The sequence below is a fragment of the Ictidomys tridecemlineatus genome, chromosome 11 (genome assembly GCF_052094955.1).
Source record: "Ictidomys tridecemlineatus isolate mIctTri1 chromosome 11, mIctTri1.hap1, whole genome shotgun sequence".
NCBI lineage: Eukaryota > Metazoa > Chordata > Mammalia > Rodentia > Sciuridae > Ictidomys > Ictidomys tridecemlineatus.
Genome location: NC_135487.1, coordinates 115,338,688 through 115,361,797, shown reverse-complemented (window position 1 = coordinate 115,361,797; position 23,110 = coordinate 115,338,688). Strand labels below are relative to the sequence as shown.

Here is a 23,110-nt window from a genome sequence, read left to right as displayed (position 1 = left end):
TACTAAGGACTTGCTATGGTGAATGGACCATCTGTTATGGTTTAAATGTAAGTTGTCCCCCAAAAGTGCAAGTGTGAGACAATGTAAGAGTGTTGAAAGGTGAAGTGATTGAGTTATGAGAACCTTGTCCTAATCAGAGCATTAATACACTGATATGGATTAATGGGTGGAAATTGTAGGTAGGGAGTGTGTAGCTGGAGGAGGTGGGTCATTGGGGGCATGCCTTTGGGGTTTATATTTTGTAGCAGTGAGGAGAGTCTCTCTGCTTCCTGGTGCCATGTTCCTAGTTGGTTTCCTCTGTACACCCTTCCATCATGACGTGTGCTTCACCTCAGGTCCCAGAGAATGCAGTTGGCCATCTATGGACCTCTAAAACCATGAGTCTCAATATGAACTTTTCCTTTTTTAAAATTGATCTCCTCAGGTCTTATGGTCACAGTAGCAATAAAGCTGACTAAAACATAGGTCTTGCTTCAAGCAGATCTCCATGTCCGCTAGATTCCCCTGCAGATTTGCCCTTTGTTTTCTGGGAAAGCACTAAGAGAAGAAGTGTTTGGCTCCGGTCCTGTCCACAGGCTTACCCGCTACTTATCTTCTGATTAATGCTTGTCATTCTGCTTTGAAGATGCCTCCCAGGACCCAGAGGGAGATGTTAGCCTCTTTTCTGTGGAGAACTTTGGCTGGACTCTCCTGGCTAATCCAGGGGTGAGAGGCTGCAGCTCCTGCAGACTCAAGCTTGGCACTGTTTTTTTTCCTCTGGTGAGTCAAGGACCGGATCTCCAATATGACCCTATCCAGGACCTCTTTGTTCCAGAGTGACCTTGTGGACTGTCCTGCTGACTGGCTCTTAACAATCTCTGTGATGGGTGGTTTTCATTCCAGATAGGAGCCAATGGGTTCCTGAAAGGGAGTGTGTGTGTGTGGACTTCTCTTGCCATCCCCCCTCTGGTCTGGGTCTGGCAATGCTCTCCTCTGTGGTCTGGATGAGGAACAACGTTGAACCCAGACAGCCCCTTGTTCTGTGATATTTAAAGCAGCCAAAGCTCTCATTACTGTAATACAGTATGTGCCTGGGCTGAAATGGGGAGCAGAATCCCTCCTGGATCAAGAGGCAGTTCTGCCATGTAGTGGTGAGCCCTGGGGGGTGTTTGGAACCATAATTGACAGAATTTAGAGTGCCAGGGTGAGAAAGACCTTCAACTCCTCCATTCTCTTCCATCCCAACCCCTCCTTTGAAAGAGCTGGAAGTTGAGACCATTCAGGTGAAGGGATGGCTGCGAAGGCTGTAGCAGGTTCTGTGGCAAAGCTGGACTAAAACTCAGACCCAGAGATGAGGGTCATGTCAGCTGGTGCAGTTTCTGTTTCTATCCTCTTTACTTACTTAAGATCCTTCAGAGGCTCTGAACACAATGAGGAAAATGTGTGCAAAACTTAGCATCCTGCCTGGTTTATAAGTGCTCTATTAAATATTTACCAGTATTCTCAGAAGCCCTGAGACATGAAAAATATTTTTGGTCTTCAGGCATCCTGAGGTCTTATTGAGGAGGCAAGATTTTCACATATATGCATAAGCACAACTAGAAAGAGCAATATAGGTCACAATGTGGTTATCTTTTAAGTTATGAGGTATGGATTCAATGAGTCCAGCAAAAAAAGAGACACATTATTATGATCTGGAAGAAGTACCACTGAGGAGGTATCAGCCTAATGGAAAAAGCCTGTGCACTCGTCTTTTCAATTCTTGGCAGTGAGGTTAACAGGTCAATAGCTAGTGTAGACTCCAAAGAATCGTGTGGTCATCCTTTCTCTTTCCAACACATTCAACATAATAATCAATAATCCAACAACTGATTATTACTAAACTTGGTTCTTTGCACAGGGAATCTAAAGGAGTCCATAATGAGGTCTCTCCTGTTAGGAGCTCACAACCTGGGAGGGAAGGTGGGCGTACGTAAAGATATTACCTCCAACAGATGCTACGTTCAAATATGTGTACATTCCCAAAGCAATAATCTGAACGAACCAACCAACAATAACAACAACAACAAAAAGTCAGATAAGAGCTCAGAGCAAAAGTCTGAAGGGAAGATTTACCAGCTGAAAAGGAGCAATGCAACACCATGAGCTCTTGTCCAAGAGAGCTGGAAAGTATGAGGCTTTCTACAGAAGAGGTGGAGTTGGTGGGAGATTAACCCAGAGGCTGGATTGAGAAGTCTCTGTAGCCAGCATTGGACAGGCCCTTGGTCTCACATTGACCTTGACTATGTGGTGTTTGTTAGCTGGGCTTGGAAGTGGGGAGAGTAGGGCTGGTAGAGAGGGCACTCTTATACATCAAGAGTTAAGTGCCAAGCACTGGTGACTCAGGGGAGACTTCCCGAATGGAGATGGAGGCTGTAGATGTTTAATCACCTTAAATCAACTTATGTTGTCTTCACTGCTTCATCCAGAGGCTGCTGGTTAAAGTAAAATAGAAGAGAATGTCCAGCCAGCTTTGTGAAGGGCCCATGAAATGGAAAGGATTAGAGGCTGAACTCCTTTTGATAAATGATATTATTATTTTGGCAAGGATTGCAGGAGCTGCGAGTGCTGAGGGATTGACTTGCTTGGAAGAAGAGGTAGGGACCAGGAAAGGAATCTCAGATACTTAGGCCTAACCCAGCTGCAGAATGAGGTTTTCAGACACTGGGGTTAGGCCAAGGATCCGATCCTGAGGGTCTAGAGTCTTTTTCTTAGTGTATATTTATTCCCAGGTCAATAGATACATTGTACCCTCTCTTCCACTTTGCGTTAGCATCCCTTAAAGCCAGAGGGAAATGGGAAGGTTAGGTTTAGAACTGTTTTTGCTAAGACTTTGGAGCCTTCTGTCTATGAGAGGATCTACAGGTGTGTCAACTCAGTAGGGACGGGGAGCAAGCTGGCCAATTAGAATTCAATTTTTTTTCTGTCTCAACCTTGAAGGACTTCCTTCAAGCCCTTTTCCTTGGCTAGGATGTTGAAACTTTGTAATTTTTAATGATTCCCTGTTTCATAGTTTTTCCTCTTGATGTTTCCTAAAGTCTGTGGTTCATTCAAGTCCACATGTAGATTTTATGCTCTATTGCACCATCCCTGGGCCATGACCTGACATAAAATTGATTGCCCACCTGATTGTCTTGCTTGTTATTCCAAATATTCATAGTACCAGTCATTTAAATCTCCTCCTGGTCAACAAAACAAACAACCAAACAAAGAGCTAATTTCTTTTTGTGGTTGTATTGCTCTTAAATGACCTGACCTGTGCTGGGCTCACAGTCCATGTCCAGTACATAGATGCCACCTGATTATTGATCTTCTTCTCTTCCTCTACATTATTCTATTAATAATAATATTATGAATAAAATAATGCTAATAGAACTTATTATCTTCTAGGCACTCTGCTATCTGTCCTTTGTATCCCATTTCATCTTAAGAATGATACCATTTTATACTTCTATCTTTCTTATACTTCCCGGATCTATAGAAACATGTACCTCCACCCAGAGACTAATTCGTTTCTATTTTAGAAGTAGCTGACCTGTAATGTTGCTGAAGTTATCACTACAGAGTATGGTTACAAAGGACGAAGAGGAGAAATCCTCTCTTTCTTCTTTAGCTAATAGTCTCAGAGAAGGTGGGGGTTCTCCTGTCTCTTTGTGGCAAATCACCAGGATAAGCCCTGATTACCTGGGTCTTGAACATGTTAAGGGACAGACATGGCTCTGCCAAAAGGGCCTATCCTGGCTGGTGCCTGAGAAGGTGCGTCTAAGTGTCTCTAACTAGAGGGCCTCCCACAGGGATCAGGAAGTAAGGTTCATTGCAATTTCACATAATCACTTCAGTGTTTCCTGTAGCTGAATGAAATAGAATTTGTGTCTCAGAGATGCTTCAAGCCCATGTTGACTTGGCCTGGACAGAAAATAAGCAGCGTAACACAGAGCCATGTCTTCTTAAGAGGCAGTACAGCTGTAGATACTCCAAGGCAGGGTAGTGTTAGTGGAATGGCATCACCAAAATAAGCTCTTGGCCCTTGTGACTTTGGGAAGCTGGGTTGGCAGGCCTCTGTGGTGTGTGCACCTTCGCATGCAGGGATAGAACAGCACTGGGTCATGTAGTATGACGTGGTCACCATCCAGTTTTTCTCAGCCCCAGGCTGACTTCTGCTATTCTGGTTCGGAGTTAAGCTCATGAATCTTTCATGATTGCTGAAGCCCAAGTGTCTTTCCTCAGAAATGTATCACTCATAGGCTGCATCCAGCAAAATTTAGTGTGCTGGTCAAAGACAAGGAGTTTGTATTGTAGTTTTTTTTTTTTAAATTTTATTACAATTTAAATGACCTGTCAACCTCCAGGTATTCTCTGAGCATCTACTATATAGGTATTAATTGACATAAAACTAAATATATGGCTGGGGGAAGCATGCTTTTTTGCACCTAGCTTGCAAATTTGTTGAGGAAACAATGCCAGGCACAGAAAATTAAAATAAAAAGACAAATAAATGCTAATATTTATGAATTAGACACTGTCCTAAGACTTTTATCTTTTTTTGGTACTGGGTATTGAACCCAGGGGGCACTTAACCACTTAGTCACATCCACAGGCCTTTATTAAATGTTTTTTTTTTTTTTTTTTTTTAATTTTGAGACAGAGTCTTGCTAAGTTGTTTAGGGCCTTGCTAAGTTGCTGAGGCTGGTCTTAAACTTGCAGTCCTCCTGCCTCAGCCTCTCAAATCATTGAGATTACAGGTATATGTCACCATAAACTTGTTCCAAGCACTCTTATGTGTTATCCTTAACATTCCTGTTTTTACAGATGAGGAAACAGAGGTGTCAAGGTTCAGGTGTGTGCCTAGTCCCTACAGCTATTGAGAGATGAGAACAGAACTCAAAACCAGTTTTGGTTTCAGAAAAGGTGATTCAGAAAGAGAATAAGGTGAGGAGGAGGCAGCACATTGAATGAGGGGATCCAGGAGCCAAAGGAAGTGTTGAAAATTGAGTCAGATGTGGCTTCGGGATTCACCAGTGAGCTCTCAAGGGAAAGACATCTTAGATATCATTTGTCTTTAAACTCACTCTCAGGATTAAGGAGAAAGCAGGATCCTTTGATTGACATTATTTCCCATTTTGCATTTACCATACGGCCTAAGTCCTCATTCTAGGCTCCAAGGCAACAGCCAGATTGGTGATGAATTAACACACTAGACAACATTCATAAATCAGTACTTAGGTAGGCTATTTCTTACTCAAGGAACTTGTTCCAGTTAAATCTTGCTGTATAATAAATCATCTGTTGTAAATTTGTGACTGAAAACAACCATGATCAGTTATTATTATCTCTCATACTTTGAAGGGATTGGGCTCTGCTAGGCTGTTCTTACACAGGGTCTGCCGTGCCGTTGCAGGCAGAGAGGAGCTATAAGGTCTCAAATGCTTTCTCACTCACAAATGTGAAAGGAGATTCCACTGTCTGTTTATTAGCCAAAACATCTACGTGTGGCTTTTCCTTGTGGCCTGAGTGTTCTCATGGCAGGGTAGCTGGGTTTCCAGGACCATAATCCTCGGACAGAGAGTCAGGTGGAAGTGGAGCATCTTTTTTTTTTTTTTTTTTTTAAATTCATTTCCTTTTTTTTTTTTTTTAAATTTTATTTTTAATATTTATTTTTTAGTTCTCGGCGGACACAACATCTTTGTTGGTATGTGGTGCTGAGGATCGAACCCGGGCCGCACGCACGCCAGGCGAGCGTGCTACCAGTTGAGCCACATTCCCCAGCCCAAAGTGGAGCATCTTTTAGGATCTAACCTCTGAGTTTTCATGTGGTCCCTTTCACCCCATTCATTTTGTTAGAGGTGAGTTAGTTCAGCCTATATCCAAGGAAAGGGAAATTAGACCCAATGTCTCCGTGGGAGAGAGTCAAAAAATTTGTTGACACATTTTAAAACGACCATAGAAATTTTCCTGGTAACTTCCCTCTGGCTTCAGGAAAACAGTTATCTGAAGCAGTCAGCACCTAAAGAATGTATGTGTAGCTCTGAATTTTAGGAAAGAAAAGCAGGCGGTTGGGCCAGAAGAGGAAGAATGATAAGAGAATGCCTGCTGGACTAGACGATCAGAGGCCTGTCTCTGCTTCTGACCAGCAATTGCCCCTGGAGAAGTCATGTGGTCTGGGGGCTGCCTCCCTTTCTTTGCCTCCAACTCAAGAGGGGTTGGGAAAGAAGAGGGCTCAGGACCCTTTGAGCTTTCACTGTTGTGGTTCTTTGATTTTGAGGATTAGCGTGCTTCTTTGATTACTTTCTAGGCCCTCTGACCATAGCTCATCCTGCTGACCTTCCTGTGCCCCATAATGTAGACAGACAGCTTCTGCTCACCAGCCCGTGCTTCAGAGGACGGAGGAGCCTGGGATGAAGTTGAGATGGGAAACGAAAATGGTTGCATGCAGGATTATCTATCGGCACAAGATAATTTTCAGCTGTTTGGAAATTAGAAAGGGGAGGAAACAGTTCAGAGAGCCAGGGACTGATAGACTTCATCAAGGTCTTGCCCAAGATCTTGGCAGGCGGAGGGATACTGGATTGTAGAATTTTTTAGCATCCAGTTCTATGTTTGGGAAAATGTACTGCCTTCACTTTGAATTTACACTCCTTCTTTCTCCTTGTAGTGCCATGAAGACATTAGATTGGAAACTCTGAGTAGAATATGTAAAGGAAAGAAAGCAATTTCACACTGTCCAGTGGCTCCTTTCTGCCCTGGAAGAAGGGTGTCTCCTCTGACATCGATTGTGCTCAGCATCTGCTCCTCTTTCCAGAAGAAAAGCAATGGAAGGAGGAGGCTATTGGCTCTTTCTCTACCTCATTCTTTTACAAACTCTAGCTGTCTCCATTTTACAGACGAAAAGACCCAGGCAGAGAGAAACAGTGTACCGTCCTAACAAAGGCAGAAGCAGAGATGGCTGTTCCATTCCACTCTGGGCAGTGTGGGTCACCCCAGGTCACTGAGTATAGATGCTGTGTCCTTAAACACTGACTGACTGGGCCATTCGAGGGCCTTGGCTCAGTGCTGAGGAGTTAGCAGATTGAGAAGCACGAGGTTGGGGACTCCCAGAGGAAATTTGAGAGTGAGGAAAACTTCAGCAAATCCCTAGGAATCAAGATAAAACATGAGAATGTTTGGGATGGCGTTGTTTGTGTGTGTGTATGTGTGTTTGGGGGCCCATCTCTTGCCAAAACCAAGGTCATTTCTGCATATTTGTTTTCTGAATATGAAACACTCCAAAGATTGCTCTTTGTTTGTTGAATTTGAAATGAAAATGACTCAGCAGAGAGAAAAATAAGTTTTGAATGCCCTGAATGGGCTCTGGATGAAATATATGGCCCTAAAGTGTGTGAGATTCATTGTCTTTACCAAACATTAACGTTCCACATACGTTTAAGTGCCATAGATAGAGTCACGACACACACACACATACATTGTGTGCTTGCTCCAACTTGACCCTAGTCCCTTTTTCTTACCTCCACTCTCACTCCAGCCTTTCCAGGACACCATCCTGTCTTGCAGGGAAATTTTATCTAGGTTTCGGTGGAGGGTCCTGGATTTTAGCCCATAGCCGATTTTCCAGGAGGGGCCAGCATTTCCTTTCTGGTCGTTGTCAATATCAACATCCCTGAAGGAAATCTGTGAATTTTTATTTTATTTTTTTTAGCAAAGTCAGGGTCACCTCAGATTGTCCCTTGCTTTAGGATCTGGGAAGACAGACTGTCTGGGAAGAATGGCCACCTGCCAAATCAGATGTTCCCTGCTTTGTACAGCAGCCATATTCCTAAAAAGTTGGGTATAAACTGGATTTTGATGCACTGAATCACGTTTTGGATGTATTGAAAGGATTTGCTATTGGAAGACCCACAGCACTGGATCCTTTTGTAAAGTGGAGAATTATTTTGTAATGTGGCTACACACTTAATGATTTATGAGTTTGGTAAGTAGATGGAACATTTTTTCATACCAAGTGTTATTTTAAATGCACTCTGTGGGATTTCATATTCAGAATCACCGGAGCAACATTGAACATTTTTTTGCAAAGTACTGTTCTGTCATGTGGGTAAACATTTCATGATTTATGAGTTTGGTAAATTCAGACTTTTCTTAAAATGGGTTATGCCTCTGGTTCTGCTTCAGAGCAAAAGACAGTTTTGCTGATATTCAGGCTTGGGGGGAAAAGCACTGTGCTCTCTGTGAGTTATGGTTATTCTAAGGGGGCTCGGGAAGAACAGAGCTACTCAAACTTTCCATTTTGTTAGAGCAAAAGATGCCATGAGTTCCATATGATCACAGGGGTAGGAATGATGGAGCTATTTTTCCAAGTAAATGTTAACTATTACAGTTAAGTTTTCAAATCTGTCATAATGATATTTTATTATCAGTTCTATAGTGAAAAATAGACATTGCAGTGGGTCTTATATCTTGGACTTCTAATGGGCTGCTGTTATCACCAGTGCAGAGAACTGGACCTTACTCTAAGATTCCTGAACATGTGAACCAGGTGTGAGAGAGATCCTAACTTTCTGCTCACCTTGTCTCCATATGGCTCAAAAAAATAATTTCCACACTGTCCTTCCAGATTCCTTGCTCTATTACAGGCAGTTGGTAAAGAGGAGCATGATCTCAGAGGTATATAACCCAGAGCTGCAGGATATTTAGGAATGACCAGGAGTGAGCCTTTCAGTGAGAGCTCCCCATGGAACAACAGGGTTAGGCAGATATGCTGGTGACGCAAGCTTTCACCATGGTGTGGCCCTGATTGTATTTCTTTTGAAAAAAATTTTATATAAGTCATACTTAAATTTTTTTATGTTATACTTCATGTAGGTATAATATGTCAAGCACATGGAGTGTAACTTATTCTAAATAGGATTCCATTCTTGCAGTTGTACATGATGTGGAGTTTCAATGGTTGTGTATTCATATATGAACATAGGAGAGTTCTGTCCAATTCATTCTACTGCCTTTCCTATTCCCATCACCCCTGCCTTCCCTTCATTCCCCTTTGTCTAATCCAATGATCTTCTGTTCTCCCTCCCTTATTGTATGTTAGCATGAACATTCATAGAGAACATTCAGCCCTTTGATTTTGGGGGATTTACTTATTTCACTTAGTATGATACTCCATCCATTTCCAGAAAAATGCCATAATTTCATTCTTCTTTGACTGAGAAATATTCCACTGTGTATATACACCATGTTTTCTTTATTCGTTCATCTGTTGAAGTGCACTTAGGTTGGTTCCATAGCTTAACTATTGTGAATTGAGGTATTATAAACATTGATGTGGATGTGTCACTGTAGTATGCTGATTTATGTCCTTTGGGTCTTTGTCCCCAGGGAGTGGGAAAATGGGGTCAAATGGTGGTTCAATTCCAACTTTTCTGAGGAATCTCTGTACTGCTTTTCAGAGTGGTTGTACCAATTTGCAGTCCCACCAGCAATGTATGAGTGTACTTTTTCCCCTACATCCTTACCAACATTTTTGCTACTTTTACTTATTTATTTTGGTACTGGATATTGAATGAGGGGCACTTAGCTACTGAGTCACATTCCCAGACTATTTGTATATCTTCTTTAGAGATAGGTTCTTGCTGGCTTATTTAGGGCCTCAGTAAGTTGTGGAGGCTGGCTTAAAACTCGAAATCCTCCTGCCTTAGCCTCCTGAGCTGCTGTAATTACAGGTGTGCACCACCATAATGGGTGTTACTTGTAGTCTTGAAAATTGCCATTCTGACTGAAGTGAGATGGAATCTTAGTGTAGTTTTAACTTGCATATGTATAATTGCTAGATATATTTGTTATCTGATCATATTTCTTCTTCTGAGAAGTACCTATTTAGTTCCTTTGCTGATTAGGTTATTTTTTTGGGTGTGTGTGTGTGTGTGAAGATTTTTAAGTTCTTGGTATATCCTGGAGATTAATTATCTGAGGTGCATGTGGCAATGATTCTCTCCCATTTGGTAGGCTCTCTTTCTTGATTGTTTCTTTGTTGTAAAGAAGCTTTACATCGTTACCATCTCACTTCTTGATTCTTGATTTTACTTTTATGCTTTAGGAGTTTTGTTGAGGAAGTCAGTTTCTAAGCTGACATAATGGAGAGTTGGGCCCTATAGTTGGTGCTGGGTCTCTGGTTTAATGCCTAGGTCTTTGATTGATTTGAGTTTTTTTTGCAGCATAAGAGATTAGGGTTCAACTTCATTCTACTACATATAGATTTCCAGTTTTCTCAGCACCATTTGTTGAAGAGGCTCTCTTTTCTCCAATGTATGTTTATGGTGCCTTTGTTTAGCAGGAGATAACTGTATTTATGTGAGTTTGTCTCTGTGTGTATTCTATTCTTTTCCATTGGTCTTCAGATCTGTTTCGGTGCCAATACCATGCTGTTTTTGTTACTGTATCTCTGTAGTATAGTTTAAGGTCTTGTATTGTGATGCCTTCAGCTTTACGTTTCTCACAAAGGATTGCTCTGGCTATTCTGGGCCTCTTATTTTTTCAAATGAATTTCATGACTGCTTTATCTATTTCTATGAAGAAAGTCATTGGAATTTTAATAGGAATTACATTAAATCTGTATAGTGCTTTTGGTAATATGAACATTTTGACAATATTAATTGTATCAGGGGACACGGGAGATCTTTTCATCTTCTAAGGTCTTCTTCAATTTCTACCTTTGGTATTCTATAGTTTTCATTGTAGAGGTCTTTCACCTTTTTTGTTAGATTGGTTCCCAGGTACTTTATTTTATTGTTTTTTTGAGGCTATTATGAATGGTATAGTTTTTCTAATTTCTCTTTCAGCAGATTCATCATTGATGCATAGGAATGCAATTGATTTATGAATTTTAATTTTATATCCTGCTACTTTGCTGAATTTGTTTATGAGTTCTACAAGTTTTCTGGTGGAGGTTTTTGGTTCTTCTAAATATAGAATCATGTCGTGGGCAAATAGGAATAGTTTGAGTTCTTTTCTTCCCATTTGTATCCCTTTAATTTCTGTCTTCTGTCTAATTGCTCTGGCTAGAGTTTCAACTATGTTGAATAGAAGTGGTCAAAGAGGAAATCTCTGTCTTGTTCCTGTTTTTAGGGGGAATGCTTCTTGTCTGTAAGTCTATTGACATGGTCAATTATGTTTATTGATTTCTGTATGTTGAACCAACCTTGATCCCATATGTTGAACCCCACTTGATCATAGTGCAGTATCGTATTAATATGTTTTTGTATGCAACTTGCCAGCATTTTACTAAGAATTTCTGCATCTATGTTCATCAGGAATATTGGTCTGAGGTTTTCTTTCCTTGAGCTGTCTTTGTCTGTTTTTTGCTATTAGGCTGATACTAGCTTCATAGAATGAGTTTGGAAGGTTTTCCACCTTTTCCATTTAATGAAATAATTTGAGGAGAATCGGTGTTAGTTCTTTGAAGATCTGGTAGAACTTGGCTGAAAATCCATCTAGTTCTTTCTTCATAGGCTTTTGAGGGCAGTTTCATTGCTTAAAATTGATCTGTTTAAATTTTATATGTCTTTCTGATTCAATTTAAGTAGGTCATATGTCTAGAAATTTGTTGATGTTTTCCATATTTTCCAATTTCTCAGAATATAGATTTTTAAAATAGTTTCTGATTATTGTCTATATTTTAGTAGTGTCTGTGGTGATATTTATTTTTTATCACAAATTTTAGTAATTTGAGTTTTTCCTCTCTTTCTCTTGTTAGCTTGGTTAAGGGTTTATCAATTTTATTTATTTTTTCAAAGAACCAAGTTTTTGTTTTGTTTATTTTTTTTTGAAAAAAATTGTTTTTTGTATGTTTCAATTTCATTGATTTTGGCTCTGATTTCATTTGTTTCGTGTATTCTGTAGCTTTCTTGTTGATTTGTTCTTCTTCTAGGGCTTTGAGATGTAATGTTAATTTATTATTTGGTGACTTTCCTATTCTTTTAATGAATGAGCTCTGTGCAGTTTACTTTCCTCTTTGAACTGCCTTCATGGTGTCCCAGAGATTTTGATATGTTGTGTTGGTATTTGTGGGAGACCAATCTTGCACTTGACTGAGTCACATTCCCCGGCTAAGTGCTGAGGCGCTCAGTCACAGAAATGTGGCAGAGCTTTCCCCAACCTTCTTGGGTTCGAGGGTTGGTGTCTTGTGCATGGGTGTGTCTTGCTACAGCCCCATGGATGGAGCTACGCTCACCTGTTCCTTTGTAATATGACCCCTTGCCCTGTTTAGGATAGAATCTTCCATGGAAGTGCCTTGTGTGTGTCCTCTCCTCTTACTGTGCCCTTGGGTGTGGCCTACCCAGGTGTCAGTCAACCTGCTGACAGTGGACATCATGAAGATACTCAGCCCCCTGAAACCTGACCCCTGCCTCATTTGAATAACTTCTCCTCAATAAAAGGGGTCAGCATGTGCTCACTCTCTCTCTTCCTGCGGACCCTTAAGGTCAGAGGAGCCATCACAGCGACCCCCAAGAAAAAGTATTTGTGTCTCTTTTGTGGTTATTTCGTGCAGCCCAATTAACCCAAATTAACTGGAGTGACCCCTGAGCCTTTTAGTTGCGAACAGAAACCCGGCAGGTATTCTTATTCACCTCTAAGTATTATTTTTAAAATTTCATCCCAGATTTCTTCTGCTATCTATTGGTTATTTAATAGTGTATTATTTAGTCTTCAGGTGTTAGAGTCACTTCTATTTTTTATTTTATTGTTGATTTCTAATTTCATTCCATTATGATCTGATAGAAAGCAAGGTATAATCTCTATTTTTTTTTGTACTTGTTAAGAGTTGCTTTGTGGCCTAAGATATGATCTATTTTAAAAAAGGATTCATGTGCTGCTGAGAAAATGTTTATTCAGTTATTGGTGAATGAACATTTTTATATGTGTCTGTCGAGTCTAAATTATTAATTGTGTTTTTAGTTTTATAGCTTCTATGTTTAGTTTTCATTTGAATGGTTTATTCAGTGATGAGAGAGTCATGGTAAAGTCACCCAGAATTATAGTGTTGTGGTCTATTTGATTCTTGAAATTTAAAAGGGTTTGTTTGATGTATGTAGATGCTCTATTGTTTGTGGCATAGATATTTAGGATGTTATGTTTTGTTGTTGTATAATTTTCTTAAATAGTATGAAATGACCTTCTTTGTCTCTTCTGATCTTGAAGTCCAGTTATCTCATTTGAGGATAGAAACCCCTGCTTCTTTACGAGATCCATGCAAATGATATATGTTTCCCCATCCTTTTATCTTCAGTCTGTGGATGTCTTTGCCTATTAGGTGAGTCTGTTGGAGACAGCATATTGTGGAGGTCTTGTTTTTTAATCCAATCTGCTAGTCTTTGTCTTTGGTTTTTGAGTTTAGACCATCTACACTCAATGCTAATTGAGAAATTATTTTCATTTCCTCTCATTTTGATTTATTTATTTAAAAATTAAATTAGTTTCTCATTTGATTCACCGTTCTTCTACTGTAGTTTCTCCCTTTGTTGTTTTTCATTTTTACTTTTTATTTTTTGTTCATGAAACGTTTTATGGAGTATGTTTTCTAGTGCCAGATTTCTAGTTGTGAATTCTTTTAACTTTTTTTTTTTTTTAACCATAGAGGTTTTTATATTATTGTCAGTTCTGAAGCTTAATTTTGCTGAGTTGGCATCCATTTTCTTTCAGAGCTTGATATATATTATTCCAAGACCTCCTAGCTTTGAGGGTCTGAGTTAAGAAATCATCTGAGATCTGGATTCATTTTCCTCTAAATGTGACCTGTCACTTTTTTTTCTCCAGGTAGCTTTTAACATTCTATTCTTTTTTTTTTTTAAATATTTATTTATTTATTTTTTAGTTTTTGGCGGACACAACATCTTTGTATGTGGTGCTGAGGATCGAACCCGGGCCGCATGCATGCCAGGCGAGCGTGCTACCGCTTGAGCCACATCCCCAGCCCCTAACATTCTATTCTTATTCTGTATGTTAGGCATTTTCATAATAGTGTGCCTTTGTGTGATCTGTTGTAATTTTGTATATTTGGGATTCAAGATGCCTCCTATTTTGATTTTCCATTTCATTTTTTAGGTTCAGGAAGTTTTCTGATATTATTTCATTGAAATGATTGTGCATTCCTTTTTTTGTAACTCTGAGCTTTTTCCATCTATCCCGATAAATCTTAGGTTTGGTCTTTTTATGTTATTCTGTATTTCTTGGAAGATCTGTTCATGGTCTCTTAGCATCTCTTCTCCATGGTCAACTTTATTTTCAAGATTATATGTTTTGTCTTCATTGCCTGAACCTTTGTCTTCTAAGTGGTCTAGTCTGCTAATGATGCTTTCCGATGAATTTTTAATTTGGTTTATTGATTCCTTCATTTCAAGGATTTCTGTTTGATTTTTTTCAGAATTTCTATCTCTTTGTTGAAGTGATCTTTCACTTCCTGTATTTCCTCTCTGATATCACTCCTTTACATCATCCTTTACATTGGAGATTAGTTTAACTATGAACATTCTAAACTCCTCTGACATCCACTGTAGTGTCAATCGATTCTGTTATTGAAGTATGTTATTTTGTTTGGGGTGATTTTTTTTCTCCTTTCTTTTTTATGTTGTTGGTGTGTCTACCCATCTAACCATATGGTGTTGAAGCAGTAGAATTTCTATTCTGAGGACTTATAGTTTCCCTGAAGATGTTTAGTACCTCACCTTTTTGGGGAAGACAGGTAATAATAACAATCAATGCAAATAATTTACAGCATTAAACCAAATAATTTCTGCTATGGCATTTACATTGTTAATTGTCACAATAAACAGAAATGATACCATCAGTTATAGCTCATGGTAAGAACAGTAAGTTTACAATTTTAAGTGATGAACAATGAGAGAACAGAAGAGACGTAGGATGTGATGATTATGAGGGAGGAGGAGAGAAAATAAAAGTCTTAAAATTAAAGGAAGATGGTCTGGGTGTAGCTCAATGGTAGAGTGCTTGTTTAGCGTGTGTGAGGCCTGGGGTTTGATCCTCAGCACCACATAAAAATAAATTAATTAAAAAAAGAGAATCAAGGGAAACTGATAAAATAAAAATTAAAAAATATAAATATAAATCAAAGAATACATGAACAAAACCCGAAACATACTAATCAAACATCCTAGTCCTTAAAATGATGATCCAAGAAAAAAAAACTGTCTTCAGAAAATGCTAGAAATGGGTAAAAGGAAGCATGAATATTTATAAGTGTCCATGTGTCATTCAGGTCACAGTTGAACAGAGAAAAGTAAAAAGAAAAAAAAAGTGATCTTAGTGAAAACTTCAAGAATGGTTTGTGTTGGACATCAAAAGATTCTTGGCTTCCCTTCTCAGCTGTGTAAGGTGGGGTTGCTGGGGTGTGAGAGGAAATCCTGTAGTCGGGGATTCTGGAGGCAGGGTTTTAGCATAAGTAGGCTCTGGGTTCTCTGTTGAATGGCAATTGGTCTGAACCTTTTAAATCATCACACCTCCCAGGCCCAGCATTTTCTGGTTGGTACTGGGAGACTGACCCCTGGGAATCTCCCCTGGGTTTCACTCTGTGGTGGAGGTGCCAATCCTTGCACTCCTCAGTCACTCATGCGTTTTCTGGTCTCTCGGGTTCAGTCTCTAAACTCAATCAATCCCTACCCTCCTTTAGAATTCCCGGCCAGGCACATCTGTCCCAGCTGATCTTTCAAATGGGTGGACTTGAGTGGGTGGGGAGAAGCATGGTAGGTTTCCCTACCTGTATTGCCCTGGGTAAAACCCTCTCCATACTGGATTTTCTCCTGGTCACTTACGCAACCTCTATGCTGTAAGGTGTGGGTTTGCCAGGCCTGATTTTCAGGCCAAGCTCAATGTCCACGAATGAGTCCCCCCAACTGTTGGTTCCTGCATTGCACCTGCAAATGGTTCCTTCCTCTGTTCTCCCTAGGAGCCAGGAAAGATGTGGCTGCTTTCCTGCACAAGGATATTGTGCAGCACACCTTTCAGGTTAGTGGGGCAGAGTATTTGATCTCTGATCTCTCTGTACCCAGACATGTTTCAGGTCTCCAAAAAATCTTATTTATTTATTTTTTTAGAGAGAATTTTAATATTTATTTTTTAGTTCTTGGCGGACACAACATCTTTGTTGGTATGTGGTGCTGAGGATCAAACCCCGGCCGCATGCATGCCAGGCGAGCGCTCTACTGCTTGAGCCACATCCCCAGCCCCCTTATTTTTTTTTAATCGACTTATCTCTCCACTATTTTCTTGTGTGTGTCAGGGAGGATTGCACTAGCAGATACTGCCACCAGTAGCAGTGGTGCTAAGGATTTCTCCTCCTCCTCCTCCTCCTCCTCCTCCTCCTCCTCCTCCTCTTCTTCTTCCTCTTCCTCTTCCTCTTCTCCTCCTCCTCCTCCTCCTCTTCCTTCTTCTTTTGGCTGTATGCAACTTCCCGAGTCCCAGATCTTCTTTGAGTGTCCAGAATTTATTCCCAATAAATGTCTCCCTCTCACCTTGCTGAGAAGCTGCCTGACTGCTTTCTTAGTTTCATTCCAAAGAACAACCAGGAAAGTGATCTTCTCTATTCTGCCATTTTGTTCAAAAAAACCCTGATTGTATTTCCAAGAGAGGCTTTTGGAAGTTCTTCCAAGTTCAGAGATAATTTGTGAGAAGTTGAATCTCACAGGCATTTTGTTTGTTTGGTTGTTTCTTTCATTCCTGGAGAGCTGCTAAATTCCAGGTGTGGCTGCCACACTTTTTTTGCCTGATCTTCCATTTTACTTCCTTGTGTTCTGACAGCTTTGACCCATGGTCTGTCCAGATTCTGGCGTGGGCAGTCCCAACGTGAAGAGTCAACCATCTTCCATCAGCTCTTGTAAAGTTTATGGGAGGTCCTGGGCCATGGCTTTCTTTGGAGTCAATTTGGAGTGTTCATCCAGCTTGGCAAAGGAAGAGGGTTTTGATGGAAGAGGAAAGGGAGTTCTTTACTACAAAGTACATATTCTCTCTGAGCCACCTTGGAAATTTTGTGGAAGTAGAAAAACTGACCTCAGGGGCCAGAGGAACTGAGAATCAATGCTAACCAGGCCTCTTTCTAGCTTTATGACCCAGGCAAATAAAAATTAATCTCATTTTGATATAGAGATAAGCTAGATGCCCGATTTTAAATAACTCATTGTCTGGCTTTTCTATAGTGAAGAGGCTAACTATAGACAGCACAATGAATAGGAAGCAGCAGCCAGACCAAGCAAAACTGCCTCCCTTGTCCATGAAGTGATTTTACTTTCCTACTTTGTAAAAGGGGATTAGTAATTGAGGCTCAATGACATAATGCAGTTTAATTTACCTAATAAATACAAAGCATTCTAAAATAGAAAACATAATCAGTCATCTCAACTGCTTTATGTTTTCAATCTATCCACATGCTAGATGTATTAATTAATACATACCTCTCCACACTACAAATGACTTAAGGTGTATGTTCCCCCACCACAATATCTCCTTCAACTCTGCAATATACAGAGTTGTTTGGAAAGCACTCTTGAGATTCTGATAGCCTGCTCCCAAGAATAATTCTTTCTTTTTTTTGTCAGAAAAACTGATATAAATGATACTGAACAAGAATCGCATTTTCCTTGTTAAAAATCAAAACATTACAAATAAGACTGATCTCTTCTGATTACCATTCACCATCTCTGGTGCCAAATGCTGCAGTTCATTTCCCAACTACATTTCTGAGGGAACCATTGCTTTCAGCATGGTGTTTAATTTTCACATCTTCTAAGTACATATAATTGTGTGTGTGTATTCATAAAAATACATAAAAGTATTTTCATAAAATTTGCATTCTGCTTGTTCACCTAAAACATGTCATGGATGTCAAACCATGAAACCACATACAGCTCTAATCCATTCTTTTTCACTATTCCATAGTATTTCACAGTGGGAATATATCATAGTTTATAGCATTCTATTATTAATAGGCATTTCCCCCATTTTTGTTATTTAAAAAAGTGACAAAACACTTCTTTGCACATGCCTCATTGTGTACACAGGGTCTCTTTCTAGTTTAAGCAATAATAAATAGTGTGTATAGATCATATGTTTATGCATTTTATTTAAATTATTGTCTATATACCCAATGGCAGAACATGGAAGTATGCACTTCCCCACATTATTGACAATTATCAATAATGTGAGATATTATACTTGAAACTGCCAATCTGATGGTCAAGACTGGTATTTAATTCATGCTTTAATGGTTGTTTTTCTGACTGCTAGGGAGATTGAACACTTTTAGGTATTTACTGCATTATATTGTCTCCTTTGGTAAAATTTTTTTTGTTTATTTGGCCCATTTCCTGGTGGCTCTTAAAATTATTTATAGAGATCATTTATGTAAAAGAGACCTTTGTTGGCCACCTTGGAATAGCTCTTAATCACTCTCTATCACATTTCTCAATTTTCTTTTCTTTGCTACACATATACATACCTTTCTTTTTTTCACATTTTAAAATATTTTTTTTTCATTTATATTAAACTGACACAGAAAAAAAATCATGAAAATTGTACATTTTAATAGGACAACTTTTCTATGTCCTTAAACATTTGCCATTTCTTTATGGGGAAAAACTTCAAAATTCTTTTTTTCTAGCTTATTGAAATGTACAGTACATTATTGTAGCCTATCAGCCAATGTGCAATAGCACACTAGATCTTCTTGCTTCTGTCTACCTGTAACTTTGTACCCATTGATCAATCTCTCTCCATTCTTCCCTGATACCTTTTTTTTTAATGTTTTAATTTACTGAATTGTAGAGAATTGTAGGACTCTTCTACAAAAGAGTATGGTTAGACAAGGCAGTTCTGAGACTCAGCACTAACTAAAAGATTACTTATATGAGCTTAGGACTTTATGGAAGAACATCGTATATCATGGTCCTGAGCTAGTGCTAGATTATAACCCAGATCAATGTATACTAGACCTGCCTATATATTTTCTTTTCTGAGCATATTTGGGGACACATTTATGGAAATAGCATTCCTGCTGTTGGAAGTGGCAAGGCACACTGAATCACCTATTTATTACATCCAAAATAATAAATTGAAACCCAGTTTATTAGTCTTTATGGTCTGTGGACCACTTATTCCCTGCCTCATAACAGGGCCACATTTATCTTCTGAGTTCCATTTGCTTTGGCACCATTGTTTTCAGACAAAATCATTTGAATATCTGACTTTTTAAATTTGTTTTTAATTTACTACTTTGGTGAGTCATCATTCTATTGTCTAGAAATCATCATAGAAAAATTCTGTAGGCTGAAAACATACCTTATCCTTATCTATTCCATTTTCTTTTTTTTACTTAATCCCCATTATAATCCAGCCTGTCCTTCAGTTACTGATTTCTCCATGAAATCTTCCCTAATCAGTTCAGTTCAAAGGGATTTCTGAAACTTTTACAATTTTATTGCGCCTTCGATTTCTAACAGTGAATCCAATGTATGATTGAATATCAATGTTACTTAGGGGATAATTTTTTTTAAAAAATAAGCATTTTATTTGAGAACAGTTATATATTTATAGAATCATTGTAAAGATAGGACACAGAATTCCTGTATACCCCACATTCAGCTTTCTCCATCATTAACATCTTATATTAGTATAGTCCATTTGTCAAAATGAGTGATTTGATGTGGACACTTTATTGTTAACTAATGTCCATAACTTATTCCAATTCCTCAGTTTTTCCTAATGTCTTTTCTCTGTTCTGGGATTCCATCCAGGATATCACATATTGCATTACATTACATTTAATCTTGTCTCCTCAGGCTCCCTTAGCTGTAAAAGTTTCTCAGACTTTCTTGCTTTTGATGATCTTGACAGTTTTGAGGATTACTCATCAGGAATTTTGTAGAATATCCCTCATTTGGGATTTGTCTAATGTTTTTCTCATGCATAGACTGTGGTAATGGTCTCTAGGGAGGAAGAACACAGAGTCAAGTGCCATTCTTGTCATATCATGTCAAGAACACATACTACCAATATGACTCACCATTGTTGATATTGACTCTGAACACCTGGCTTGAAGTAATGTTTGTTAGATTTATACACTGAAAAGTTATTCTTTTTTCCACCCTGCGCCCTTTGGAAGAAAGTAACCATCTGCAGCTTACATTCAAAGGGGAGGACATAGCTATGCTCCACTCCTTAAATGTAGATTAACTATATAAATTATTTGGAATTCTTTTTCATGGGAAATGCAAATTCTCCCACATTTGCTTATTTAATCATTTATTTACATCACCATTAACTCATGGATATTTATTTTTATTCCAACTGGACTATTGGGAAATCTTTCATTTGGCTTCTGACTTTTTGATATACTTTAATCATTTTTTTTTTGTGTGTGTGTATACTTTCTCAATTTCTGGCACTAAGAGATAAGAGATACTCCAGGTTATCTTGACTAATTCCTGTCCTAGTTCTAGGATCAGCCATTTTTCTAAGGAACACTAATTCCTTTTATTGGATAATGGTATCAGAAACCAAGATTTAAGCACTAGATTTGCTTTTGTTGTTTCCTGGATACTCATTCCTAGGATGTCATTTAGTTTAATTCCTCTCAGCCGATAGAGCAGATAATAATAGTTACACATTAACTTGTGTATACACAAATACCTATAAATATTTCCATATGTAACTATCTGTATCTCTTTAAACCTGAGTTTGTACTGGTATCTCCATATCTAATCCATTATCACATGGTCATTCTGAGGAAACTAGAAAAATACAATCCCAGTTAACACTTCTGAGCTAATGAATCAGGAACTTACACATTTTGAAAGGCAAACACATGAAAATTATTGAATGTTTCTCCTTGTTTAATATTGGAATCAACATTGAAATTATGAAAACATGAGTTGACAACCCCAGAAATATGTTTTATTTTATTGTTTGCCCTTATCTTAGTAAAATGTTATCACCTGACCATAGTTTTGCCAATTTTAATTCTGAAAGTGTATGATCATTTGGAGTTTGAAAATTTTTATATTAAGTGATTACTGGATGATTAGTTGGATTCAACTCATAAGTCTATAATTTGAAGTTCTAAATATAGAAATAGACACTGCAAGAACACAAAATTAGCTGTGATAATTATGTTCACTCATTTTTCCCTTATGTTCACTAATTATGTTCCCTCATTTTTCTGTTTCTTTACTGCAGAACCCAACACCACCTTCTGAGATGATCTTGGTTCCCAGAATGCCTTTGGTGCTGCTCCTGCTGCTGCCTATCTTGAGTTCTGCAAAAGCTCAGGTTAATCCAGGTAACACAACCACTGCCCAGCTATATGCTAGAATACCAGTTGAATGGTCAAGTCCATTAATGTTCATCTTGGGAAAGTCCTGCCAAGGGAGTCAAAAAGTGACTGTATGGTGAAACGTGGACCAATAAGAAACAGAATATAATACTCTTTCTCTTACCATAATATCACATGTTGAATGCTATGAAACAGTGTTGATATATAGAGTAGGGTGTAGCACATGCATTTCTGAAAAATGGGAGGTGGAAAAGGCAAACATTTGCTTCTGCATCTTCTAGAAAAAACAGAAGAAGATAATTTTTAGATGCCCTGGGGAACTTGTGCAGGTTGGTTTATCTGTTGTTTCAGTTTGTCTCTGGCTTAGATTTTACTTAGATGTCCTTCTATGCTTCTAGAACATTGGATCTGCAGGATCTCGGGAAGGGTCTCTTTCTTACAGGATGTGATCATCCTCAAAATAGATATGTATGAGGAATCTTTTAAGATAAGATTCATTTGTGTGTCTGTATTATGTTTTACACATATTTTTAAACTTTGACCTGAAGTATTTATTTGTGTCATATGTCTATTATACAATAGTGCTTCTTAACAACCCATCTATAGATCTATAGTTCAGTGTCTTAAAATAAGCACTTATTTTGCTCATGAACTTATAGTTTGATGGTTTATGCTGGGCTTGGTTGGAATACTCTTTTCTTACTCTTTCATGGTTCATATGCACATCTAGAAGTCATCTGGCTGGTTTAGGCTCATTTAGGATGGCTTTGGCTAATGAGTAGGAGCATCTTGGCTGGGATCTGCTTTATCTTGCAGAATATTAGCCTAGATCTTTTCGTGGAAATTGCACAACAAAAATAACAAGCAGGAATGAGCAAGAAGTTTTTCAAGCCACTGCTTAAAACACTTTTGTTGAGACTTCATCGGCCAAAATAAGTCACATGGTCATGCCTAGAGTCAGACTAGGAAAGCACAAAATATGTCCTGGGTGAAGAACTGATCTCTGGGGTAGGTGAAGAATTGGAGTCATTTATTTTCATTCTTCCACAAACATAAACAGAAAGGTATATGTATCTTAAGTGTTCAATTGGGTAAATTTCACATGCCAAACACACTCAACTAAATAGTACCCAGATCAAGAAACAGAACTTTATCAGCAGATTCAAGACCTTCTTCATCCTCTTTTCTAGTCTTTTCTTCCCTCAATTTTGACCCAAAGGTTAACCTTATCCTGCTTTCTAGCAACATAGATTAGTTTTACCTGTTTTGAACTTTAGATAAATGGAATCATATGATGCGTAAATACACTATGTCTGGCTTCTTTTACTCAACATTTTGTTTACGATATTCATCCTATTTTTGCATGCTTTTGTGGGACTGCTCATTCTCATTGTTGTATAATATTTCTTTGAATAATTCATTTAGCCAGTGTATTGTGGATGGGAATTTGGATATTTATAATTTAGGCTCATTATGAATAAAGCTCCTAACATGATTTTTTAATAGAATTTGTGGTAGAGATATACACTCAGTTTTCTTGGGTTTCTATCTAGAAGTGGAATTTCTGAGTCGTATGTAGCATGTGATCTTGCATAATGCCAAAGAGTTTTCCAAAGTGTTTTAACCCATTTACCATGCCATATAGTATGTAGAACTCGTATGTTCTGTGTAGCTGTATTAAATTCTTGAGGGCACTTTCATTTCGTCCCTTGCATAGCATAAGGGTACGTTTGTGAAAATGCTTGCTTGCCTCTCCTCACGTGGAAA

The 23,110-nt window shown here is 38.6% G+C and overlaps 1 protein-coding gene across 7 annotated transcripts in view; it reads left to right on the top strand.

Moving 5' to 3' along the window:
* Positions 1 to 23,110, top strand: part of Ddr2 (discoidin domain receptor tyrosine kinase 2) — a 147,127-nt gene that overhangs the window by 73,308 nt on the left and 50,709 nt on the right. For all 7 annotated transcript variants that reach the window (XM_005340954.4, XM_078027129.1, XM_040287327.2 and 4 more), the window contains one exon: positions 21,247 to 21,349. In XM_005340954.4, coding sequence (XP_005341011.2) covers positions 21,268 to 21,349 — 82 coding nt within the window. In that variant the 5' untranslated portion in view covers positions 21,247 to 21,267. The remainder of the gene's footprint in view (positions 1 to 21,246; positions 21,350 to 23,110) is intronic.